The 27,068-nt window shown below is 44.8% G+C and overlaps 2 protein-coding genes across 2 annotated transcripts in view; one reads left to right on the top strand and one right to left on the bottom strand.

The window, feature by feature from the left end:
• Positions 1–22,695, top strand: HHATL (hedgehog acyltransferase like). Its single transcript, XM_058179958.1, has 12 exons — positions 1–203; positions 3,171–3,317; positions 3,699–3,766; positions 4,638–4,751; positions 7,368–7,562; positions 9,972–10,181; positions 11,201–11,372; positions 15,270–15,414; positions 18,681–18,716; positions 19,256–19,457; positions 20,780–20,921; positions 22,444–22,695. The coding sequence occupies exons 2-12, from the start codon at positions 3,212–3,214 to the stop codon at positions 22,563–22,565; spliced, it is 1,512 nt and encodes a 503-aa protein (XP_058035941.1). The 5' UTR covers positions 1–203; positions 3,171–3,211; the 3' UTR covers positions 22,566–22,695.
• A 2,678-nt stretch (positions 22,696–25,373) lies between these two features.
• The window catches only part of ZBTB47 (zinc finger and BTB domain containing 47), a 55,596-nt gene continuing 53,901 nt past the window's right edge, over positions 25,374–27,068 (bottom strand). Inside the window, exon 6 of the mRNA XM_058179945.1 lies at positions 25,374–26,910. Coding sequence (XP_058035928.1) covers positions 26,756–26,910 — 155 coding nt within the window. The 3' untranslated portion in view covers positions 25,374–26,755. The remainder of the gene's footprint in view (positions 26,911–27,068) is intronic.

Genomic DNA, 27,068 nt, shown 5'->3' with positions numbered 1-27,068 from the left:
CTTCCACCCTCGGTTCTCATTCCCAACGGGGAACTTCTGCAGCCCAGCAGCTCCTATTGGGATCTTTCAGCAGGACCTTCATGGCTTCCTAAACTTCAGCTTGAAAGAGGTGACGCCCCCTCCCCACAAGCCTGCTTCCCCTCTGCACCCCAACTCTGCCCATCCATTTACCACCCGATTCCATAGGTTGCAACTTTCTCAAGGTCAGTGAACATGGGGGGTTTGGTGGAAGTTTTTGGTGCAATAAATGTTTTATTGGGAACAGAAGAAGGTGGCTTAAGTGGGCAGGTGGGGGTTTGAGAATTTTGAGGAGGGGGGGTGCTGAAAGGAGTGAGCAGGTTGCAATTTATAGTAAAGGGCTCTGTAGCCTGGGTGAGCTGGGAGAATTAACAGAATAAAAGAGTTGGAAGGGACTGCTCAGGTATACAATTTCAGATAAATATTGTCCAATTCTTTTAAAAAGAAAAACTCCTGTTTAAAAACTTGTTTTGTTTTTTTTAAAAAAACAACAATTTCTTTAACCACTTAAAAACCTCCAGATTCTTGAAGCGGAGGTATATTCTGCATTTTTGTGTGATGCCAAACCGTCCCAGCGATGCAGCAAAATTCTGAACTTTTGCCAAAAAAAATTTTTGTTGCCGTTTCTCTTTGCGGATGGCTTTGTAGAAAGCAACACAACCCATTTTGCCTGCACTCACAGCAGGCTGCAGATAAGGCGGTTGTGAAGCTAAAATAAGAAACGGAGGCTGGGCTGGTTGTCGTTTGCCTGCCTTGTGAAGTTTGCGTCTTCATGGGTTCATTTGGACTGAAAACAGTTAACCTGCTGCAAACGGAGGAAGGGAATTGAATGGAGGGATGGGGGAAATCACACACACACACACAAACACACACTGAAGCACAAAGAGACACTTCTTTCCTCTGGGCTGCTCTTCAAAGGATCCTATTTATTAATCCAGGAGACGAAACGAACCATTCGGAGACAAAAACGGGGACAAGCAATTATTTCAAAGCGTTTCTGGCAGCTTTTTGCTTGGAATCCTTTCTTGGAAGTCCAGAATAATGTCGGAAGCATCTCTGAAGGTGGGATGGGAGTGGATGGGAGGGCGTTAAGTGAGGTATTTCAGGGAGCAGGATTGCAAAGTACCAGCGAGTGGGAGATCCTGAGTTCTAGTCTAGTCTAGTCCAGTCCTGAGCCATGGAAGCCAGCTTTCAGACTTTGGGCCAATTGCCAGGAGAAGGGGAATTCTAGTTTCACTTTAGGTATGAAAAATAGCTGGGTGACTTTGGGCCAATCGCCGGGAGACAGGGAATTCTAGTTTCAGTTTAAGTATGAAGGATGGCTGGGTGACTTTGGGCCAATTGCCAGGAGAAGGGGAATTCTAGTTTCACTTTAGGCATGAAAGATAGCTGGGTGACTTTGGGCCAATTGCCAGGAGAAGGGGAATTCTAGTCTCATTTTAGGTATGAAAGATAGCTGGGTGACTTTGGGCCAATTGCAAGGAGAAGGGGAATTCTAGTCTCATTTTAGGTATGAAGGTTGGCTGGGTGACTTTGGGCCAATTGCCAGGAGAAGGGGAATTCTACTTTCACTTTAGGCATGAAAGATAGCTGGGTGACTGGGCCAATTGCAAGGAGAAGGGGAATTCTAATCTCATTTTAGGTATGAAGGATGGCTGGATGACTTTGGGCCAATTGCCAGAAGAGAGGGAATTCTAGTTTCAGTTTAGGTATGAAAGATAGCTGAGTGACTTTGGGCAAATCGCCAGGAGACAGGGAATTCTAGTTTCAGTTTAAGTATGAAGGATGGCTGGGTGACTTTGGGCCAATTGCCAGGAGAAGGGGAATTCTAGTTTCACTTTAGGTATGAAAGATAGCTGGGTGACTTTGCGCCAATCGCCAGGAGACAGGGAATTCTAGTTTCAGTTTAAGTATGAAGGATGGCTGGGTGACTTTGGGCAATTGCCAGGAGAAGGGGAATTCTAATTTCACTTTAGGTATGAAAGATAGCTGAGTGACTTTGGGCCAATCGCCAGGAGACAGGGAATTCTAGTTTCAGTTTAAGTATGAAGGATGGCTGGGTGACTTTGGGCCAATCGCCAGGAAATAAAGAGTATTAGTCCCACCTTAGGCATTAGATAGTTGGGTGCACAGGTGAAATGTTCCGAGGTCTGTTATCAGTTCGCTTCGCTACCAGTACACTGTGCGTGGTGCACACCAAACAAGCACTTTGTGCATACATGCGCAGCGCACACCAAACATACGCTTTGAACGCATGCACACTGCAGGCGCTACTGCACAGTGCTGAAAAAAGAAGGCTTAAGAAGCCTTTTCTAAGGTAAGTAGAACAGCGAGGGGTGGGTGAACGGCTGTGCCACATGATTTAGATTCACGAGAAAGCAGGATTTCCTAGTGAATATAAATCACGCGGCACAGCTGATCATTGGAAATACCGATTCGTCCAAACCGGTAGCATTTTTTTTTACAACCGGTTTGCCTTAACTGGTAGCTTTTATTACTACCAGTTCTCCCGAACCAGTCCGAACCGGTAGCATTTCACCCCTGGTTGGGTGGTTTGCACCAATCACCAGAGGTCTCTGAATTCTAGTCTGGGACTAGAAGAGAATATTTCTAGCTAAGGGTTCAACAGGAGCTTGGTTTTTCTTAGCAGGTGTTTCATTACCCAACTAGATAACCTCATCAGTGCTAGAAGGGAGTGGAGTTTAGTCTTTGTTTTTGTATAAGTTGTTAGTAAACAGCAGCCTAATCAAGGAACTCACAAAGACTGACAGGGCGAACAATTAGTATATGAAGAGAGGAAACCTCCTCCTTCTCCTCCTCCTCCTCCTCTTCCTCCTCCTCCTCCTCTTCCTCCTCCTTCTCCTCCTCCTCCCTTCTAGCACTGTTATCTAGTTTGTCTGCAAGAAAACAACCAAGTTCAAACAGCACCAACATCTCCAGGGCAATGGTGCCATTTCCTTCCTTAATGGTCTTCACGCCCCAAATGGGGTCATCTAATTTCAAATTGAATTGACCTTCTGCACTGAGCACGGGAGCGGTCTAGGTGTCCTCAAAGATCCCCTCTGATTCCAGAATTCAGTGATTCAGTGACCATCTTTCTCTTCCTTCAGTTTCTCATTTCTTCTCTCTCTCTCTCTCTCTCTCCTCCACAGGAAGACCCTCGGTGCTGGTCCTTCAGGTGCTTCTGTCCAAGATGGGGATTAAGGCGGCTTTGTCCATTTATGAGTTGGGGCTTTATGCTCTGATTGTGTCCTGTGCCATCGCTTACAGCGGGCTGGAGATTTTTGAGAGCTCGCGAGGTAATCCTTGCAAAATCCCTCAGAGGTAGGGGGTAGAATTTGCATTGGGCCCCTGGAATTACCTCTCTTTTCCGATCTACTGCCTTATTATTCATTTATTCATTCATTCATTCACTTATTCACTTACTTATTTGTTTATTTATTTTATATCCTGCCTTTATAATTTTTGCAAGTAGTTCAAGTTTGCAAATGTATCCAGCATGCTTCCCTCTTCCTATTTTATCCACCACAACTACCCTGCGAAGTGGGCTGGACTGAGAGAGAGAGAGGAACTGACCCAAAGTCATCCCATGGCTAAGCTTTCAAGACTAGAACTCCCCGTCTCCTGGTGACCTTTCCTCTCTTATTCTTCCTCTCTCCCTTTTTTTTTTCTTTTTTCAGATAGCATGAATCGAAAAGCCTTCCGAGAAAACATAAAACCAGGATGGCATTATTTCGGCAGGAAAATGGTAAGTTTGTGTAGGAAGACAAAGAAGATGTATGTTTATCTTCCTTCCTTCCTTCTTTCCTTCCTTCCTTCCTTCCTTCCTTTTCTTGATACCTCCTTCCTTTCCCCTTGTTCTTTATTCTTCCTTCCTCCTCCCTCTTCCTTTTTGCCTTCCCCCTTCCCCCTCCTCCTTTCCTTCTCTTGATCCTTCCCTCCTTTCCTCTTGTACTTTACTCTTCCTTCCTCCTTCCTCCCTCTTTTCCTTCCTCCCTTCCTTCACTCCTTTCTTTCTTTCCTTCCTCCCTCCCTCCTTCCCTCCTCCCACCCTCTCCCCAATGGGTCCCTCTCTCCCTCCCTCCCTCTTTCCTTCCTTCCTTCCCTCCTTTCCTTCCTCTGTCTCTCCCTCCCTCCCTCCCCCTTTCTTTCTCCCTCCCTCCTTCCCTCCTCCCTCCCTCTCCCCAATGGGTCTCTCTCTCCCTCCCCCTTTCTTCCTCCCTCCTTCTCCCCAATGGGTCCCTCTCTCCCTCCCTCCCTCTTTCTTTCCTTCCCTCCTTTCCTTCCTCCCTCTCTCCCTTCCTCTTTCTTCCTCCCTCCTTCCACCCTCCCTCCCTCTCCCCAATGGGTCTCTCTCTCCCTTCCTCTTTCCTTCCTCCCCTCCTTTCCTCCCTTCCTCCGTCTTTCCTCCCTCCCTCCTTCACTCCTTCCTTTCCTTCCTCCCTCCCTCCCTCCCTCTTTTTATTTAAAGTCCAAAGAGCCTCAAAGAACCTCTGGATTTGCTCCACAAAATAAGTTCAGGGTGACCCAGGCCAATCCCTCAAACTACCAGGAGCAACACCTGAACTTCAACCTTTCTGTGCAGTGACCAGCTGGCTCTCTCTGCTTCTCTTTTCCAGGATGTGGCCGACTTTGAGTGGGCCATGTGGTTCACGTCCTTCCGGAACTTCATCCTTTTTGCTCTTTCAGGGCACGTCCTCTTTGCCAAGTTCTGCTCCCTGCTAGCTCCTCAGGTAGGTCCATGCTCTCCCCTTGCCTTCACCCGGGGCCTGCCACCTGCTGGCTCGTCTCGGAATTACACCACCGAGGCATCGACAACCAATCTCGGGGATTCCATTACAGGCAGTCCTCGATTTAACGACCGCAACTGAGCCCAACATTCCTCTTGCTAAATGAGACTGTTGTTAAGTGAGTTTTGCCCCGTTTCACCACCTTTCTGGCTAATGTTTTTTTATTATTATTATTTGAATTTATATCCCGCCCTTCTCCGAAGACTCAGGGCGGCTTACACTATGTCAAGCAATAGTCTTCATCCATTTGTATATTATATACAAAGTCAACTTTTATTGCCCCCAACAATCTGGGTCCTCATTTTACCTACCTTATAAAGGATGGAAGGCTGAGTCGACCTTGGGCCTGGTGGGACTTGAATCTGCAGTAATTGCAAGCAGCTGTGTTAATAACAGACAGACTTAGTCTGCTGAGCCACCACAGGCACATCTGTTCTTCCCCTATCCATGCTGAAGGCTGGTAAACCCTTGCTCGCTGTGGAATTCTGGGAGGTTTTTTTTCGTTTATATCCCGCCCTTCTCCGAAGACTCAGGGCAGCTTACACTATGTTAGCAATACTCTTCATCCATTTGTATATTATATACAAAGTCAACTTATTGCCCCCAACAATCTGGGTCCTCATTTTACCTACCTTATAAAGGATGGAAGGCTGAGTCAACCTTGGGCCTGGTGGGACTTGAACCTGCAGTAATTGCAAGCAGCTGCTGCTGTTAATAACAGACTGCTTTAGTCTGTTGAGCCACCAGAGGTTGTTAAATAAATCACTGCAGTTGTTAAGTTGTCAAACAGTGGACCTGGCTTCCCCATTGCCAGAAGGTCGCAAAATCACGACACACACACAAATCCTCTGCAACCGTCATGAATATGAGTCAGTTGCCAAGCAGCTAAATTTTGATCACGTGACCAGAGGGATGCTGCAACGGTCATCAGTCACTTTTTTTCAGTGCTATTATGATTTCAAATGATCACATGGAAGGGAAGGGAAGGGGAGGGGAGGGGAGAGGAGGGGAGGGGAGAGAATATACTGAATATTAGAATAGAATATGACTGAACTGAACTGAACAGAATATAGAATAGAATAGAATAGAATAGAATAGAATAGAATGGAATGGAATGGAATGGAATGGAATGGAATGGAATGGAACGGAACGGAACGGAACGGAACGGAACGGAACAGAACAGAACAGAACAGAACAGAACAGAACAGAATGGCACAAAATTAATAGAATAGAATATAGAACAAAATGGAAAGGAACGGAACAGAACAGAATGGAACGGAATGGAATAGAACAGAACAGAACAGAATGGAACAAAATTAATAGAATAGAATAGAATATAGAACAGAACAGAACAAAATGGAACGGAACAAAATGGAATGGAACAGAGCAGAACAGAATGGAACAAAATTAATAGAAGAGAATAGAATATAGAATAGAATAGAACAGAATAGAATAAAACAAAATTACAAGAATAGAATAGAACAGAACACAATAGAATAGAATAGAATATAGAACAGAACAGAACAGAATAGATAAGAATAAAATATAACAAAATTGCTAGAAGAGAATATAGAACAGAACAGAACAGAATAAACCAAAATTACAAGAATAGAATAGAATAGAATAGAACACAATTAATATAAATTAATATATAGAATGGAACAGAACAGAATGGAATGGAACAGAACACAATAGATAAAATACTGTATCTATTATTATACCGGAGGTGGCAGGCTCCGGGTGAAGGCAAGTGTGGTTAGACACACAAGGAATTTCTATATACTATGCAGGCAAATATATACTGTATTTTGTATGGTTCAGGTGTATTCCACCCGGGTCTGGCTGTCTTATTTTGGAGGAAATTTATGCTAAAGGACTGAAGTGATGAGGAAAAGAGTTTAAAGATGGTGGGGGGGAAAAAATACAAGAACTCCTTGACTTATGACAACAAATCGGAACAAATTTTCTTTGCCAAGCCAGGCAATTGCCAAGCGAGTCCATCTGATTTCACAACCTCTGTAAGCAAATCAGTGCAGTTGTTATGTGAATCATGTGGTTGTTAAGTGAATCCAGCTTCCCCCTTAACTTTGCTTGTCAGAAGGTCACCAAAGGGGATCACATGACCCCCACCGCCCCGACACTGCGGCCGTCATAATATAGGACTCATTTGCTCAGCGTCTGAATTTTGATCACGGGACCACGGGGATGCTACAACGGTCATCAATGTGAAAAACGGTCTTAAGTCACTTGCGACTTTGAACGGTTCATTAAGTGCACTGTCGTAAGCCAAGGATTTCCCATACAGGGCAGTTGCCTAGCATGTAAATTTCGACCACATGTTGCGACGGTCGTTAAGTGCGAGGACTGCTCACAATTCCACTTTTTCCCCCCAATGCCGTCGTAACCTTGAGCCGTTGCTCAATGGACAGTCGTAAGTGTAGTGCAAGACCTTCCCTTATAGGCTAAATCTAGTTCAGCCACCCAGAGCGTTTGGCCGGAGAGAATTCAGGACCTTGAGACCAGACGGTCAAACGGATGTCTTCGTTCGTTTCCTCGCAGCACAGGTCGGTCATGTACATGACTTACGGTATCTTGACTGTGCTGGGCACCATGGGAAGCAGCTACCTGATGGTTATCCTGGCCCATTGCTTGGTGCTGTACACCGTGGGCCTGGCTAAACAGAAATGGCTGTGTTTTATCTCTGGCCTCTGCAGCCTGGCATCGTTCAAGCTCGAACCCTTCAACTCTTGGCAGGTAAGCTTGTCTTCCTGGTGTTGTTCCCGGCTTGCCACAAACCTGGTTAATGCAGCTAAGAAAGAAACATTTCCATAGAAGCGGATATATGTAGCTCAGGGATGAACGGGGGTGGGGGGGGGAAGTGGGGGGAGGAGATCCTTGGTGTTCTCTGAGCTTGGTGGTTTCCTTGAAGATGTTTCATTGTCCAACCGGGCATTATCGTCAGTATTGATGTTGTGCGGAATTTGCTACCAGTTTATAGACAGGAGCCTGCCCTCCATCGTTGGTGGGATGTGGTTTTCTCCTTGACTAGAATAGTCTGTTTTCTGCTTGTTCGTCTGGGATTAATCCACGTTTATCTGGGTTTCTCTTTCTGCACAGTACGTGATGCTCTCTCTGAGCTTGGGTGTTCGGGCACAGATGCTTCATTGCTAAACTAGGTAACATTATCTGTGCTAGAAGGGAGTGGGGTCGAAAGAGAGGCGAGGAGGAGGAGGAGAAAGAGAAGGAGGAGAAGAAGGAGGAGAAGAAGGAGGAGAAGGAGAAGGAGAAAGGGGAGAAGGAGGAGGAGGAGGAGGAGGAGCAGGAGGAGAAGGAGAAGGAGAAAGAAGGGGAGAAGGCAGAAAGAAGGAGAAGGAGAAGAAGAAAGAAAGAGAAGAAGGAGAAAGAGAAAGAAAGAGAAGGAGAAGAAGAAGAGAAGAAGGAGAAAGAGAAGGAGAAAGAAAGAGAAGGAGGAGGAGGAGGAGAAAGAGAAGGAGAAGGAGAAGGAAAGAGAAAGAGAAAGAGAAGGAGAAGGAGAAGGAGAAAGAAAGAGAAGGAGGAGAAGGAGAAGGAGAAGGAAGAAGAAAGAGAAGGAGAAGGAAGAGGAGAAAGAGAAGAAGGAGAAGGAGAATTGTAGGGTGGTTGGTGACGGCTAAGCTTGATGGTTTTCTAGCAGACGTTTCATGATCCAACTAGGGAACATCATCATCAGTACTAGGAGGAATAGGTATTTACAGTGCTGTGAATTGTGATGCTAATGCTCTGAAGTTGGCTAGTGAACCATCTGCAAGCAAACAATCAACCTCAGACAGCACAAAGGACTTCACAGAAAGAGAAATCCAGATTAACGCCAGACAAACCATCAAGCAGAAAACAATATTCTAATCAACAAACTACCAATGGAAAAAAAAAAAACTATGCACTTGCTATACACTGCCAGGACAGGCAACTATAAAAAACAAAAAAAGAGAGCAAACTCCACACCTCTCACACTGATGATGTTGGATCAATCAAGTTTAGGGGGCTTCACCAGCTACATCTTCATTGTAACGAAGAAACTCATTTATAAAAGAGCAGGAGACTTAGCAGGCAATTTATCCCCTACAAGAATGGAATGATTGAAGGAAGGGTTGAATGTAAAGTATTGCCTCTTCTTCTAGGGTTTGAGGTTTAAATCAGGATATTTAATACACGAGAAAGGAAAATAATCCTTAAAACAGGCTGCCATGGACCCTCCTGCTCTCCAGCGCTCTGTGGAGTCGTTAGAATTTCATTCGCCCATTAACTCCAAGAAAAAATCTCTAGAAAAATCTGGTTTAGTTGTACTGATCCAAAGGGGAATTCTGGACTTCAGAAAGGATTGGAGTGATGTTGTTTCTAGAGGATCAAGGAGAAATTGGGTGGGAAGGAAGGAAGGAAGGAAGGAAGGAAGGAAGGAAGGAAGGAAGGAAGGAAGGAAGGGAGGAGGGAGGGAGGGCGGAGAGAGAGAGAGAAGGGAAGGAGGGAGGGAGGGAGGAGGAAGGAAGGAGGAGAAGGAAGGAAGGAAGGAAGGAAGGAGGGGAAGGAGGAGAGGAAGGAAGGAAGGAAGGAAGAGGAAGGAAGGAGGAGGAAGGAGGAGAAGGAAGGAAGGAAGGAGGAAGGAAGGAAGGAGGGAGGAGGGAGGAGGAAGGAAGGAAGGAAGGAAGGAGGAAGGAAGGAAGGAGGGAGGAGGAAGAAGGAGGAGAAAGGAAGGAAGGAAGGAAGGAGGGGGAAGGAGGAGGAAGGAAGGAAGGAAGGAAGGAAGGAAGGAAGGAGGAGGAGGGAGGAAGGAAGGAGGAAGGAAGGAAGGAAGGAAAAGGGAAGGGAAGGAAGGGAAGGAGGGAGGGAGGGAAGAAGGAGGAGAAAAGGAAGGAAGGAAAAGGGAAGAGAAGGGAAGGAAGGGAAGGAGGGAGGAAAGGAAGGAAGGAAGGAAGGAAAAGGGAAGGGAAGGGAAGGAAGGGAAGGAGGGAGGGAATGAGGGAAGAAGGAGGAGATAAGAAAAGGGGAGGGAAAGGTATGAGAAGAACTTCCAGTAGATGGTTTTGCTCAGCTTGGGAGGTTTTTTTGTTTGTTTGTTTGTTTTTTTGTTTTTTTGCAAAGTTCTCTTTTCTTTAGTCCATATGTTGTGATAACTTTCCTCTGGTCCAGAACGGCTTCGTCTCAGGAACCTTTGATCTCCAAGATATTCTCTTCTACGGGGGGACCGGATTCAGTATCATGCGCTGCATGAGCTTCGCCCTGGAGAACTGTGAGAGGAAAGAGGGAAATTATTCCATCTTCGCCCTGATGAAATACAATTTCTACCTCCCTTTCTTCTTCTTCGGACCCATCATGACTTTTGACCAATTTCATGTCCAGGTAAGTATCCCCCGCCATCTGCGCCATTCTTCAGCCAATCGAGAAGCAGAGGGAACGGCGGAGGTGGAAGCAACGTGTAAGTTATACTAATGGTCAACCTTTTGGTGTCAAAAATTTAGAAAATGCCTACGTCACCCCAAACATTGTGGTTTGACACATGTGTCCTAGATTCGCTATCATGTGTTCCATTTCTGCTTGGTGAGCTGTAAATCTGACCAATCTATACATTGAATACTTTGCCATTGTAAAGGAAGGGAGACAGGAAGTAAGGAAGTAAAGGAGGGAGGGAGGAAGGAAGGAAGGAAGAAAAATGAGAATGTGAATCCTTCAAACCCCCTTTCCTTCCCTCCCTCCCTCTCTCTTCCCTCCCTCCCTCTTTCCTTCCTTCCTTCCGCCCTCCCTTTCATCCATCCATCCATCCATGTCCCCTCTCACCCTCTTTCCCACCCCTTTCCCTCCCTCCCCCCTCCCTCCTTCTTCCATTCCTCCCTTCCATCTATCTTTCCTCCCTCCCACCCCCTTTTCCTCCCTCCCTCCTTCCTTCCTTTCATCCATCCATGCTCCCTCCCACCTTCCTTCCCTCCCACCTTCCTTCCCTTCCTTCCTTCCTTCCTTCCTATCATCCATCCATGCTCCCTCCCACCTCCTTCCTTCCTTTCCTTCCTTCCTTCCTTCCTTCCTTCCTTCCACAGTATCCCCTCCCACCCCTTCCCTTCCTCCTTCCTTCCTTTCATCCATGCTCCCTCCCTCCCTCCCACTTCCTTCCCTCCCACTTCCTTCCTTCCTTCTACAGTATCTTCCCTTCCTCCCACCCCTTTTTCCTCCCTACTTCCTTCCTTCCTATCATCCATCCATGCTCCTTCCCACCCCCTTTTCCTCCCTCCCTCCCTCCTTCCTTCCTTTCATCCATCCATGTCCCCTCCCACCTTCCCTCCCTCCCTCCCTTTTCCTATTCTGCATTTTACAAAGCCAGATGTTTTAGGAACTGCTTTTAGTTCCTCGTTTTCCCTCGGCCACAGGCACACCACAGCCAACTGCAGCGTAAAGATCGCGAGATGTGGCACATCCTCCTCCATGCTGTTGTCCATCTCATGGCCATTGTCGCTGTGGATGTTTTCTTCCACTTCTTCTACATCCTGACCATTCCTTCAGACCTGAAGTTTATGAACCGTCTCTCTGACTGGGCTCTGGGTAAGTATAGTATGTACACTGGCTGGAGAATTCTGGGAGTTGGTCCACGCCTGATGGACTTGATGGAGAATTCTGGGAGTTGAAGTCCACACATGATGGACTTGATGGAGAATTCTGGGAGTTGAAGTCCACACATGATGGACTTGATAGAGAATTCTGGGAGTTGAAGTCCACACCTGATGGACTTGATGGAGAATTCTGGGAGTTGAAGTCCACACCTGATGGACTTGATGGAGAATTCTAGGAGTTCAGGTCTACACATGATGGACTTGGTGGAAAATTCTGGAGTTGAAGTCCATATGTCTTTAAAAAGTTGGGGAACACTGAGTGGAGCTAGCTAAAAAATTGTATTGGAAGCTTGATTGAAGCCACACTACTCAGTCATTTGCCTTCTGTGAATGAAAAAAATTCGGTGTTCATTATATCTATGGAAATTTAAACTTTTTGGTCTTCTTCCCATTTTTCCAGCGCTTCAGTAGCAATTGTTGGTTGTTGACATAACTAACTTCTCTGGTTGAAAACCATGGCTTCAATTCTAAGTAGAACAAATGTCCTTCTGAAATTATATTCAGCTTCTAGCTAGTCTGGCTTCTCTGCCTGACATGAGTGAGGAAACATCTCCTGATCTTCTGGCTGTTAGATTGTCCCATTTATGGATTGCAGAAAACTCAAGCAATCCCACTACTTTAATTTACCTTAATCCCACTACCTTAATCCCACTACCTTAATCCTACTACCAATCCCACTACTTTACCAATCTCTTGGATTGAATGGTGAACTCCAATGAATGCTACCCATGACGTACAAAATTCGGACCACAAAATTCTAGCTGACCAATAAGTGGCAATAAAATCATTACAGATAGTCCTCAATTTACAACAGTTTGTTTAGTGACTTGTTTTAAATTACAACAGCACTGAAAAAAGTGACTTATGACCATTTTTCACACTTATGACCATTGCAGTTTACCATGATCAAAATTCAGGCACTTGGAAACTGACTCATATTTATGACAATGGCAGTGTCTGAGAATCACGTGATCCTCTTTTGCGACCTTCTGACAAGCAAAGTCAACGGGGAAACCAGATTCACTTAACAACCATATTACTAATTTAACCAGTGCAGCAGTTCCATTAACAACAGTCGCAAGAAAGGTCATAAAATGGGGCAAAATTCATTTAACAACTGTCTTGCTTAGGAACAGAAATGTTGGGCTCAATTCTGGTCGTAAGTCGAGGACTACCTGTATAACCTAAGTTTGATAGCGTAGATTCAAGATTTCTTTGAATCAAGTATTTGGCAACTGGAAAGAGAGATAGATCTATTAAGAAGACACCTAGATTGGTTTTCCCCTTCAGGTAGTCCTTAACTTACAACCCTCATTTAGCAACTGGTCAAATATATGATGGCACTGTACATAGTTTCTTATGACCAGTCTTTGCACTTATGACCAGTCCTTGCAGCATTCTGGTCTCAAAAGATTAAAATTTGCAAACTTGTAATCGGCATTACACAGGGGCTAAGATGTTGAGCTTGTCGATCGAAAGGTCGGCAGTTCAGCGGTTCGAATCCCTAGTGCTGCCGTGTAATGGGGTGAGCTCCCGTTCCTTGTCCCAGCTTCTGCCAACCTAGCAGTTTGAAAGCACGTAAAAAATAGGAACCATCTTTGGTGGGAAGGGAACAGCGTTCCGTGCATCTTTGGCATTGAGTCATGCCAACCACATGACCACGGAGACGTCTTCGAACAGCGCTGGCTCTTCAGCTTTGAAACAGAGATGAGCACTGCCCCCTAGAGTTGGGAACAACTAGCACATATGTGCGGGGGGAACCTTTACCTTTAATTGGCATTATAACTGCTGCTGTGTCCCAGGGTCACATGATCGCCATTTGTGATCTTTCCAGCTGGCTTCCAACGAGCAAAGTCAGGGAGAAGAGCCAGATTTACTTAATGACTGCGATGATTCACATAATGACTCTGGCAAAAACTCCCTTAACGGCTGCCTTACTTAGTGATGGGTGTCCAGGTCCCAACTGTCGTAAGTCAAGGACTTAGTCTAGTCTCCCTGTGGAGTCTTGTTTCCCTAATCTGGTCTACCACGTAGGGAAGACAGAGGGCTGCGCTACACATTACTCTTCCCAGAATCACAGGCTTAATGGCAGTAACAGAGGGATACAATCATGATCACGTGGGGTACCCTGAGCGGTCAAGGGATTGACATAACATGGAGGTCACCAGTGCAGATACAATCTCGATATGAGAAGGATGCTAAAATGCATGGTTTCTACAAAGAACTAACAGAATTAGATCAGATATTAACAGGGACAGATGAAAAACTAATAAAGAAAATATATAGTTACTTGTTAAGTATTAAGATGGAAGATGAGCAAGTAAAGGAGACAATGATAGTATGGGCAAAAAGTTTTTGTTATCCAATTGAGTTAGATCAGGGGTCTCCAACCATGGCAACTTTAAGCCCGGCAGATTTCAGCTCCCAGAATTCTGGAAGTTGAAGTCCATCAGGCTTAAAGTTGCCAAGGTTGGAGACCCCTGAGTTAGATAAATGGCAGAAACTACGGGATAGAAACTGCAAATTAACGATGTCAACTGCACATAAAGGAAATCTTTATAAAATGTTTTATAGATGGCATTTCCCACCCTCAAGGTTAGCAAAGATGTTTAAGGATATGCCTGCAAAATGTTGGAAATGCCATCAGACACCTGGTTCGTACTATTGTATGAGGTGAACATGACCAAAAGCAAAAAAAAATAAAAATACTGGACAAAAATATATACATGGTTGGAAAAAATGGTAAAGCAACATATTGATTTAAAACCAAAAAATATTTGATTTTACATATACTGACTGCAGCTAGAATTGCATTTGCATAACAATGGAAGTGCACATGAACCCTATAGATGAAAATGTGATTTAAAAAATTCTAGAATGTGTAGAAATGGATAGGATAACACTTACAATCACGGAAAAGGAAGAAACTGAATACTTTTTGACTTGGTATTTATTTTATCAACGGTTAGTTCATAAAAACAGGAATTAGAAACACGGAATTATAAGGAAAGAATCAATTATATGAAGGATAACGATAAACAAATGATTATTATTATTACTATAGAATCAAAATTAATGTAATCAACACTTGCAAATATTCTGATTAGTATTTCCTAAAATTATTTGTACCCAGACAACACACTGTTTAATTTGAAAATGGAATTTTTATATGTTATAAAATAAAAAAACTTGATTTAAAAAAAAGATCATGTGAGGTACTAATACCACTCTATAAAGCCTTAGTAGGACCACACCTAGAATACTGCATCCATTTTTGGATCACCACATTATAAAAAAGATGTGGAGACTCTAGAAAGAGTGCAGAGAAGAGCAACCAAGATGATTAGGGGACCGGAATCTAAAACATACGATGAACGGTTGCAGGAACTGGGCACGGCTCGTCTAGTGACGAGAAGGACCAGGAGAGACATGATAGCAGTCTTCCAATACGTGAGGGGCTGCCACAGGGAGGAAGAAGGGGGTCAAGCTATTCTCCAAAATATCCAAAGGCCAGACAAGAAACAAGGGATGGAAACTGATCAAGGAGAGATTCAACCTAGAAATAAGGAGGAATTTTCTGACAGTGAGAACAATCAACCCATGGAACAGAAGTTGCCTTCAGAAGTTGTGGGAGCTTCCTTACTTCATTACTGGAAGCTTTCAAGAAGAGACTGGACTGCCCTCTGTCAGAAATGGGTGTAGGGTCTGGTGGGCGGGGGGTTGGACTAGATGACCTGCAAGGTCCCTTCCAACTCTGTTGATCTGTTAAAAAAAGAATCCCACTATCCTTCTGTCCTTCTCTTTCTCCTCCTTGCATTCTGCTCCACAGCTGGCCTGGCCTACTCCAACTTGGTATACGATTGGGTGAAAGCTGCCGTGATGTTTGGGGTCATCAACACCATCGCCAGGTTGGATCATCTGGACCCACCGCAGCCCCCCAAGTGCATCACAATGCTCTACGTCTTTGCGGAAACGTGAGTTGCTGCAGACCGCTGTGTGAGCAGAGCTTTCCTTCCTGGCTGACCTGCAGGAAAGGAGGGATCTACCGCAGAGAAATGTTGGGGTAGCAACAGGGGGTAGCATACAACTTTTGGGACCAAGCAGGAGACAGGCTGGTACAACATTTTATTGATCGAGTAATCTAGCCTGTCCAAAAATAAAATTCTACTTCTGCTGACTGCCTGCAATTTGGCAGTTTGAATCTCTCAAGGTGGACTCAGTCTTCCATCCATCTGAGGTGGGTAAAATGAGGACCTAGATTGTTGGGGGCAAATATGTTGACCCATTCTTGAATACAGCTCGCCTGTTTGGAACCCTCACCACATCTCTGACATCAATACAATTGAACGTGTCCAGAAATATTTTACAAGAAGAGTTCTCCATTCCTCTGAAAACAATAAAATATCTTATCCCACCAGACTCGAAATCCTAGGCTTAGAAAACTTAGAACTCCGTCGCCTTCAACAAGACCTAAGTTTAACTCACAGAATCATCTATTGTAATGTCCTTCCTGTTAAAGACTACTTCAGCTTTAATTGCAGTAATACTAGAGCAACTAATAGATTTAAACTTAATGTCAACCGCCTTAATCTAGATTGCAGAAAATATGACTTCTGTAACAAAATCACCAGTGCTTGGAATACTTTACCTGACTCTGTGGTCTCTTCTCATAATCCTAAAAGTTTTATCCAAAAACTTTCTACTATTTCTACTATTGACTCTGTAAACCGTTTAGAGAGGGCTGGAAAGCACTATGGAGCGGTATATAAGTCTAAGCGCTATTGCTATTTAGGCAAGAAAAACCAAATGAACAGGTATAGACTATTTGGTACCTGGATCAATAGCAGTAACTGGGAAAGGGATCTTGGAGTCCTAGTAGACAATCACTTAAATATGAGCCAGCCGTGTGTTGCAGCTGCCAAAAAGGACAATGCATTAACAGAGGTAGAGGATCAAGATCACTTGCTATAATGCCTTGCTAAGGCCACAAAACTGGAATACTGAATCCAGTTTTGGTCACCATGATGTAAAAAAAAAGGATGTTGAGACTCTAGAAAGAGTGCAGAGAAGAGCAACCAAGATGTTCACAAGACTGGTGACCAAAACATACGATGAATGGTTGCAGGAATTGGGTATGTTCGGTTTAATGAAAAGAAGGACCAAGGGTGACATGACGGCAGTCTTCCAATATTTGAATGGAAACTAATCAAAGAGAGAACCAGCCTAGAATTAAGGAGAAATTTCCTAACTGTGAGAACACTCAAATAGTGGAATGACTTACCAGTCAGAAGTTGTGAGTGCTCCAATACTGGAAATTTTTAAGAAGAGATTGGACAACCATTTGTGCGAAAAGATATAGTATCTCCTGCTTGAGCAAGGGTCCCTTACAACTCTGTTAATCTATTATTATTTTAAAATATAACGAAGGTATCCCAGCCATTTTGACAATTTTGACTTCCTCTCCCGCTACTTAAGAAAAGAAGAGAGGCAGGAATTGGGTATGTCTAGTCTAGTGAAAATAAGGCCCAGGGAGTGACATGATAGCAGTCTTCCAATATTTGAGGGGCTGCCATAAAGAAGAGGAAGTCAACCTATTCTCCAAAGCACCTGAAGGCAGGACAAGAAGGAATGGGTGGAAACTAACCAAGGAGAGAGAGAGAGAGACTAAGGAGAAACTTCCTAATGGTGAGAACAATCAACCAATGAAATAGATTGTCTTCTAGAAGTTATGGGTTCTCCATCATTGGAGGCTTTCAAAAAGAGATTGGACAACCATTTGTCTGAAATGGTATAGGGCAGGGGTCTGCAAACTTGGTTCTTTTAAGACTTGTGGACTTCAACTCCCAGAGTTCCTCAGCCGGAACTCTGGGAGTTGAAGTCCACAAGTCTTAATAGAATAGAATGGAATAGAATAGAATAGAATAGAATTTATTGGCCAAGTGTGATTGGACACACAAGGAATTTGTTTTGGTGCATATGCTCTCAGTGTACATAAAAGAAAAAAGAAAAAAAATACCTTCATCAAAGGTACAACATTTACAACACAAACGATGGTCATAGGTTGCAATTTAACCCTTAATGATAGCAACAAAAAGTTACAGTCATACAGTCATAAGTGGAAAGAGATTGGTGATGGGAACTATGAAACGATTAATAGTAGTGCAGATTCAGTAAATAGTCTGACAGTGTTGAGGGAATTAATTGTTTAGCAGAGTGATGGCCTTCGGGGAAAAAAACTGTTCTTGTGTCTAGTTGTTCTGGTGTGCAATGCTCTATAGCGTTGTTTTGAGAGTAGGAGTTGAAACAGTTTGTATCCAGGATGTGTGGCAAGAGCCACGTTTGCAGACCCGTGGTAGGGCACAGGTGTCAAACTTGCCCCATCACATTGCCGTTGCGTGATGTTTTGCAGTGTTTTTCCCCTTCGCGGAGCTGGGATAGGCATGGCCTGCTTGTGACATATCTGGCCCGTGGGCCACCAGTTTGATACCCCTGATATAGCCCAAGCAAGGGGTTGGATTAAAAGACTCTGTTATTCTATGTTCTATGTTCATTCATTGATTGCATATTCAAGGTTGGACATTGGTCATCGCGGTCTGATCTCGGATGAGTGTCGTGTCCCACTCCTCCACTGACGACCGGGTCAGGGAAATCCGAATCAGGCGTGCCTCTGATTCAGCTCTGCCAAAGTCCTAGCAAAGTTCTCAAGGCAGGCAGGAGACCAAAAAGTGACTTCAGCAAGATATATTAGACTTTGCCTGACTCAGAGGATGCCAGAAAGCAGATCCTTTATATAGGCCATGGGGTGTGGCTCCATGACTCAGCACTTATCCCGGCCTGCCCCTCCCTTCCTTCTGTCGCCGCCGCCTATCAATTCTTCTGACGCGAGGGTCACTCCAGTCTGCAGCTGTTGGCAATTGACCTTCCTCAGGCTCACATGCTGTGGGGGAGGGGGAGGGGTCTAGTTGCTCCGTTTGCCTGGGCATGGAGCCAGGGCTGGGGGCTGGAGGTACTTCTTCCTCCTCAGCCTGTCTGGGCATGGAGCCAGGGCTGGGGCCGGGCGGCATGCTAGGACATTCCTCAGCGTTCGGAAGCAGATAAGAAGGCCCCGGCTGCGGTGAAAGCGGGCGAGACACAACAATGAGGAAGGGAACAGATGCTAAACTGGCCTCAAAGAATTAAAGTCACATAATAAGGACCATTAATGAACTAAGTTTCTTTTGTCGTTTGCATCTGTTTCCAGGCACTTTGACAGAGGGATTAACGACTGGCTGTGCAAGTAAGTAGTTTTGGGTCGCAATTCGTATTTGGTCCTTCACAAATATGGGAGATGTTGTGCAGTGGTGAAATGTAAAATTCGTTACTCCCGGTTCTGTGGGCGTGGCTTGGTGGTGGTGGTGGGTAATGTGACTGGGTGGGCATAGCCAACTTTTTTTTTTACTTTTAAAAGCATTTTTTTCTACCTCTTTGCCTGGAAAAAAAATGCTTTTAAAAGGCTCCTCTGACGATCCCAGCTGAGTTGCCTGATCTCAGAGGCTTTTTTCTTTTCTTTTAAAAGCATTTTCTTTGCCTTTAAAAGAAAAAAAAACCTGTGATGATCACGTGGCTCAGCTGGGCATTGGGGGGGGGGAAGGGATTTTTGCTACCGGTTCTCTGAACCACCCATTACCATCGCTACCGGATCAGGCGATCCGGTCAGAACCGGGAGCATTTCACCCCTAATGTTGTGGTTTTGCAACAAATGTGGGATGGATTCTTCACCCACAAGAGAACCCACCAGCCAGTCTTCTGAATGTCACCTGTTGTATTGATTTCCAGATACGTCTACGATTACATTGGGAAGGATCATGATAACATCTTCAAGGAGCTCATGGCCACCATCTCCACATTTGCCATCACAACCCTCTGGCTGGGGCCCTGTGAAATTGTCTACATTTGGTCCATCTGCAACTGCTTCGGCCTCAATTTTGAGTTGTGGGTGCAACAGTTCTTCCAGTTGAAGCTGTTTGCAGAGAAAGAGGTGCTAAGTTCGTCCTTCATGCATGGTCTCCACTTTGTAGGATTTTCCAAACCAGAAGTCAAATATTCAGAAGAAATGTCCAAGTTAGCTGCCAGAATTGTGACCTCTTCTTTTCCCAATATTTTCAAGAAACGAATCATTTTGGACCGTGGTGTAGATCAGGGGTCTCCAACCTTGGCAACTTTAAGACTTGTGGACTTCAACTCCCAGAATTACTCAGCCAGCAAAGCTCTGGGAGTTGAAGTCCACAAGACTTAAAAGAGCCAAGTTTGCAGACCCCTGGTCTGCAAAACTGGCTGAGGAATTCTGAGGGTTGAAGTCCACAAGTCTTAAAGTTGCTAAGGTTGGAGACCCCTGGTGTAGATGGCTAAAAGTAAAAGTAAAGGTTCCCCTCGCACATATGTGCTAGTTGTTGCTGACTCTAGGGGGCGGTGCTCATCTCCGTTTCAAAGCCGAAGAGCCAGCGCTGTCCGAAGACGTCTCCGTGGTCATGTGGCCGGCATGACTCAACACCAAAGGCGCATGGAACGCTGTTACCTTCCCACCAAAGGTGGTCCCTATTTTTTCTACTTGCATTTTTTTACGTGCTTTCGAAACTGCTAGGTTGGCAAAAGCTGGGACAAGTCATGGGAGGTTATCCCGTTACATGGCAGCACTAGGGATTTGAATTGCTGAACTGCCGACTTTTTGATTGACAAGCTCAACGTCCTAGCCCCTGAGCCACCGCATCCCCTAGTAGATGGCTATTCATGAACAAATAGGCGATTCCCAGCTTCTAGATATCCATGTTCCTGTTTCATAGATATTGTAGTGAGTTGCATCTACAGATAGTTCTCCCCTTACAATCATTCATTTAATAACCATTCAAAGCTGCGCAGCACTAAAAAAAAGTGACTTATACGTGTTTTTCACAGTCTGAACCGTTGCAGCATCCCCATGATCATGTGATCAAAATTTAGGCGCTTGGCAACTGGCCGGTATTTATGGAAGTTGCAATATCATGAGGTCATGTGATCACTTTTGGTGACCTTCTGACAAGCATAGTGAATAAGGAAGCCAGATTCACGTAACAACAGTGTGACTAACTTAACAACTGCAGTGATTCACTTAACAGCCATATAAAATTGGAAAAAACTCACTTAACATCTGTCTTGTTTACCAACAGAAATATTGGGATCAATTGTGGCTGTAAATCGAGGAGTACCTATATTTTGAGAGGGTCTTATTTCCACATACCGCACAACAGCACTAAATTTGGGCAGGAAAATGAGGAGAAATATTCCCACCCTCCTTGTCTCACTGATGTCTCTTCTACTTGGCAGGCCAACATGTCTGAGGCAAATTCTCGCCGAATCAGGAGCATCTTTGGGGCAGCCAATTTCTGGGCAATTGTCTTCTACAACATCCTTGCCCTCAATAGTCTGGAGTTTGCCCTTCTTGTTGCCAAGAGGATCTTCCTAACTGGTACAGTAGTCTTCTTTTGGCTCAGAAGCTCTAACGTAATCAGTTTCACTATCTCTTGTGTCAATTTCGCTATCTGTTTAATCAATTTCACTCTCCACTTGTCAGTTTCACTCCCCACCTGTCAATTTCACTTTCTGCCTGTCAATGTCACTCTTCACCTGTCAATTTCACTTCCCACCTGTCAATTTTACTCCCCACCTGCCAATTTCACTCCTCACCCATCAATTTCACTCTTCAGCTGTTGATTTCACTCCCCACTTGTCAATTTCACTCCCCAGCTATCAATTTTATTCCCCACCTGTCAATTTCACTCCCCATCCATCAATTTCACCTGCCAATTTCACTTCCCACCTGTCAATTTCACTCTCCACTTGTCAATTTCACTCCCCACCTGTCAATTTCACTCCCTACCTGTCAATTTCACTCCCCACCTGTCAATTTCACTCTCAACCTGTCAATTTCACTCCCCAGCTATCAATTTTATTCCCCACCTGTCAATTTCACTCCCCATCCATCAATTTCACCTGTCAATTTCACTCCCCACCTATCAATTGCACTCCCCACCTGCCAATTTCACTCCCCCCTGTCAATTTCACTCCCCACCTGTCAATTTTATTCTCAACCTGTCAATTTGACTCTGATGAAATTGACAGGTGACATCTAGGAATTACTAGGGGCCTGCATCTTAAGGCTAGGCCAACTTTTTGAGGATACCTCTATGTTCAGGGGGGAAAAGGACTCATCTCCTGATCCAGGAGAAGAGGGTCTGCTATACTTCTGATTAGCTGCCATGCATCTCCTGAGGTTTCCTCAGAAGTTCAGGGATGCAGTTTCTACTCAAAACATCCCTTGTTGGCTTCCCTGGTTGAACCCGAGCTTCCTTTCAAACCTCCCTGGGGAAATTCTTGCAAAGTGGGTTTGATCTTCTCCAGAGTGACATGAATAACATTAATCTTCCATCCAGCTTTGTGTTGTTCAAGACAATTCAACCCAACTAACTCCATGTTGATGGTCTCCTCCCTCTCTTGCTCTCTGTCCCTCTCTCCATCTCTCTCCCTTCCTCTCCCTCTTCTTCCCTTCCTCCCTGTCTCTCCCCTCCCTTTCTCCCTCTCCCCTTCCCTCCCTCTTTTCCTTTCTCCCTCCCCTTCTCTTCCTCCTTCCATTCTCCCTCCTCCCTCTTTTCCTTTTTTGCCTTTCTCTCCCTCCCTCCTCTCCCTCTCCTCTCTCTTGTCCCCTCCCTCTTTCCTCCCCTTCTCTCCCTTTCCCTCTCCCTCCTTCATTTCTCTCCCTCTTTCTCCCTTCATCCTTCTCTTTCCAATTCCTTCTCTTCTCCTTCCCTTTCTCAACCTGTCTCCTTCCCTCCCTTTCCCTCTTTTTCTCTCCCTCCTTTGCCCCCTCCCTTTCCTTGTTTCCTTTTCTCTTCCCCCCTCTCCTCCTCCTTCTCTCCCTCCATCTCCCTCCCCCTCTCTCTCTTTCCCTTACCTCCCTCAACCTCTTTCTCCCTCGTTCTCTTTCATTTCAGGTTTTCCTCTTAGCACCTTCTCCATCTGGTTCATCACCTACTGCGGTGTGCAACTGATCAAAGAAAGGGAACGGATCCTGGCTATCAGAGATGAGGAGAAAGACAAAGAAAAGCCAGAATAATGGAGAAAGACAAAAACAAAGATGCAACTCCAGGGCGTCTCACTTTGTTTAACCCGGGTGCCTCAAAGCTGCAGAAGAGCCATAAAGCTCTCCTGCATTGCTCAGTTTTCCAAAATAAAGAATTTATTTATGCAAACATTGGGAAAAAATTCTTTCTGTTTTCCTTCCTTCCTTCCTTCCTTCCTTCTCTCTCTTTCTTTCATCAATTCTTTCTTTTTCTTTCCTTCCTTTTCTTTCCTCTTTCTCTCCCTCTCTTTCCTTTTCATCCATTCATTCTTTCTCCTTCCTCCCTTCTTCCTTTCTCTTTCTCAACCCTTCCATAATTCCTTCTCTTGTTTTCTTCTTCCCCTTCTCTGTCTCCTTCCTTTCTTCCTTCTTTCCTTCCTTCCTTCATTCATTCATTCTCCCTCTCCTTCTTTCTTTCATCCATTCTTTCTCCTTCCTTCCTTTTTTCTTTCCTCTTTCTCTCCCTCTCTTTCCTTTCCATCCATTCATTCTTTCTCCTTCCGCCCTTCTTCCTTTCTCTTTCTCCATCCTTCCGTATTTCCCTCTCTTGTTTCCTTCTTCCCCTTCTCTGTCTCCTTCCTTCCTTCCTTCCTTCCCTTCTTCCTTCCTTCCTTTTCTTTCCTCTTTCTCTCCCTCTCTTTTCTTTTCATCCATTTTTCTCTTTCCTCCCTTCTTCCTTCTTTCATTTCTCCATCCTTCTGTATTTCCCTCTCTTATTGCCTCCTTCCCCTTCTTCCTTCCTTCCTTCCTTCCTTCCTTCCTTCCTTCCTTCCTTCCTTCCTTCCTCCCTTCCTTCCTCCCTCCCTCCCTCCCTCCCTCCCTCCCTCCCTCCCTCCCTCTCTCCCTCCCAACCAACCCTGTGGAAATGAAGATTACTCCAAAGAGCTAGGGATGTGTGCAGCATGTGGTCAAAAAAAGTTGAAATGGCGGCCATGCCTGTAATCAATGTCTTTGTGGCCCTTGCACAGGAAAAGCCTCCTGGCCGCCATCTTAACTTCTTTGACCATCTCTTGGAGGCATCCCGAGAAGCATGATTCGTCTAATGATGTCTCCTGCAAAGTCCTGAAGTGAAGTGAAGTCAACCAACAACAGAACTCAAGATTAGGGTGAAGGTTGGTTTTCCGAGCTTGTGGGTTGGTTTCCAAATGTTTCGTTACCAGGCTAAGTAACATCTTCAGCGGAGTTTAGGGCAGGGGTCTCCAACCTTGGTCCCTTTAAGAGTTGTGGACTTCAACTCCCAGAATTCCTCAGCCAGCAAAGCTGGCTGAGGAATTCTGGGAGCTGAAGTCCACAAGTCTTAAAGGGACCAAGGTTGGAGACCCCTGGTTTAGGGGATGTCATTGAGTCATAAGACCCATCTCAAGATTCGCACTTGACACACCTACACTTGAAGCCCTTATAAACAGAACAATACTGACACCGACATCCCTTAATCTCCACTGAAGATGTTACCTAGCCTGGTCATGAAATGTTTGGAAACCAACCCACAATCTTGGAGAACCAACCTTCGCCCTCACCCTACACCTGAGCTACAGATCTCGGCCACTATTGCAAAACTCAAGACTGCACTGTTCACTAATTTACATTTACACATTTACATGCACCAATTGCGACAAGTTGACAGGTCCATATTGCCATACAGGTTGTCCTCAACTTACAACCGTTTGTTTAGTGACCCCTGAAAGTTACGACGGCACTGACAAAAGTGACTTTCGACCAGTTTTCACACATATGACCATTGCAGCAGCCCCATGACCATGCGATCAAAATTCAAATGCTTGACAACTGACACCTATTTATGACAGTTGCAGCATCCAAGGATCAAGGGTGGGTGGAAGTTAATCAAGGTGAGAAGCAACTTAGAACTAAGGAGAAATTTCCTGACAGTTAGAACAATTAATAAGTGGAACGACTTGCCTGCAAAAATTGTAAATGCTCCAACACTGGAAATTTTTAAGAAAATGTTGGATAGCCATTTGTCTGAAGTGGTATAGGGTTTCCTGCCTGGGTAGGGGGTTGGACTAGAAGACCTCCAAGGTCCCTTCCAATTCTGTTATTATTATTATAAGTGATCCCCCTTTTGCGATCTTCTGACAAGCAAGGTCAATGGGGAAGCCAGGCTTGCTTTAATGACTAATTTAACAACCGCAGTGATTCACTTAATATCTGTGGCAAGAAAAGTCGTAAAACGGGGCCCAGCTCACTTAAAAACCTTCTTGCTTAGCTATGGAAATTTTAAGCTCAATTGTGGTCGTAAGTCGAGGAGAGTTAATCCTCGACTTACGATCACAACTGAGCCCGAAATTTCCAATGCTAAGCAAGACAGTTGGGTTCCATTTTACTATTCCTTTGCCACAGTTGTTAAGTGAATAACTGCGGTTGTTAACACAGGTAGCCAGGGGAACTGAGTCATCCAGCTCTTGGTTTTGAAGGAACAGGGTCAGAGAGCAAAGATCGTCAGTCAAGGATGGGCCGACCATATTCAAGACTCTGTTCCTAACAGCTGAGTCAGAATCTAAATGAGCGTTCTGGACCTTCTGGAATTTTGCAGAAGGATCTATAGTTAGATGCCACCTTGAAAATGAGTCATCTAGTGGAAATGGTACAGAGAAGAGACAGATCCCACTTTACATGATGAGTGAGTCTTCTTGATTATATGATATTGACTGACGTTACTCACCCTGTTGAGTCAAAAGCTGGCTTGTGTTATAGAACAGAACAGAACAGAACAGAATAGAATTCTTTATTGGCCAAGTGTGATTAGACACACAAGGAATTTGTCTTTGGTGCATAAGCTCTCGGAGTACATAAAAGAAAAGATACATTCGTCAAGAATCATAAAGTACAACACTTAATGATAGTCCTAGGGTACAAATAAGCAAGAAACAATCAATATAAATTGTAAGGATGCAAGCAACAAAGATACAGTCATAAGTGGAAGGAGATGGATGATGGGAACAATGAGAAGATTAATAGTAGTGCAGATTTAGTAAATAGTTTGACAGTGTGGAGGGAATTATTTGTTTAGCAGAGTGATGGCCTTCGGGAAAAAACTGTCCTTGTGTCTAGTTGTTCTGGTGTGCAGTGCTCTGTAGCGTCGTTTTGAGAGTAGGAGTTGAAACAGTTTATGTCCAGGATGTGGGAGGGGTCTGTAAATAGAGCAGGCTCAAGCTCAATCCCTCCAAGACAGAGTGGCTGTGGATGCCGGCACCCCGGTACAGTTAGCTGCAGCCGCGGCTGACTGTTGGGGGCAAGTCATTGGCCCCAATGGAGAGGGTGCGCAACTTGGGCATTCTCCTGGATGGTCGGCTGTCTTTTGAAGACCACTTGACGGCCGTCTCCAGGAGAGCTTTTTACCAGGTTCGCCTGGTCCGCCAGTTGCGCCCCTTTCTAGCCCGGGATGCCCTTTGCACGGTCACTCATGCCCTTGTGACGTCTCGTCTGGATTACTGCAATGCTCTCTACATGAGGCTCCCCTTGAAGAGTACCCGGAGGCTCCAGTTGGTCCAGAATGCGGCTGCGCGGGTGATAGAGGGAGCCCCTCGTGGCTCCCATGTGACACCTCTCTTGCGCAGACTGCACTGGCTACCTGTGGCCACGTCAAGGTCATCTCCAGGCAGACTCACAGCGGCTGGATGGAGGGATGTCTACAACCTGCGAAATTGCTTCTTTGGGGAATGTGACTGATGACACACCTTGGGGGGGCGGAGGGAGAAACAGGATCAGAGCTGGGGTGTGAATTAAGTGAGGTCAGAGTTGGCTTCAAGCTTGGCTTGAGACTCATGATTTAATTGGGGCATCAGTTGGAACTCTGACACTTAGCTGGTCATCTGTTAGAAATGCATGAATGGATCTTGCGTTGGTCTAGTGGTTAAAGCACCATTCCAGAAACAGGGAGACAGTGAGTTCTAGTGCCACATTAGGCACAACTCTGGCTAGGTGACCTTGGGCCAATTACCAGAAGACAATGAATTCTGCTGCTGTCTTAGCCATGAAAGCCAGCTGGGTTACTTTGGACCAATCACCAGGAGTTGGTGAATTCTAGTCCTAAATCCACCCTTAGCCATGAAAGCCAGCTGAATGATCTTCTGCCAATCCCTGACTCTCAGACCATACCCCCTCACAGGGTCATTGTTGTGGGGAAAGGAGGAGGAAGCTATATTGAATATGTTCCCTGCCTTGAGTTATTTGTATAAATAATAAATGTGCGATACAAACAAACAAACAAACAAATAATATTCTGTTCTGTTCTGTTCTGTTCTGTTCTGTTCCGTTCCGTTCCGTTCCATTCCATTCCATTCTGTATTTTTTGTTCTGTTCTGTTCTGTTCCGTTCCGTTCTAATAATATAACGTAGTGTCATAGTCTAGTATAATGTAACGTTGTATTACATTAAACTATTATTATATTAAATATTGTATTACATTGAATACATAAAATAGAAATCTAATTTATTCCCTTCATCTCTTTTCCCCCTCTTAAACAAAACTGAAATATG

Source organism: Ahaetulla prasina, chromosome 4 (genome assembly GCF_028640845.1).
Source record: "Ahaetulla prasina isolate Xishuangbanna chromosome 4, ASM2864084v1, whole genome shotgun sequence".
NCBI lineage: Eukaryota > Metazoa > Chordata > Lepidosauria > Squamata > Colubridae > Ahaetulla > Ahaetulla prasina.
This window is presented reverse-complemented; position numbering and strand designations above follow the sequence as displayed.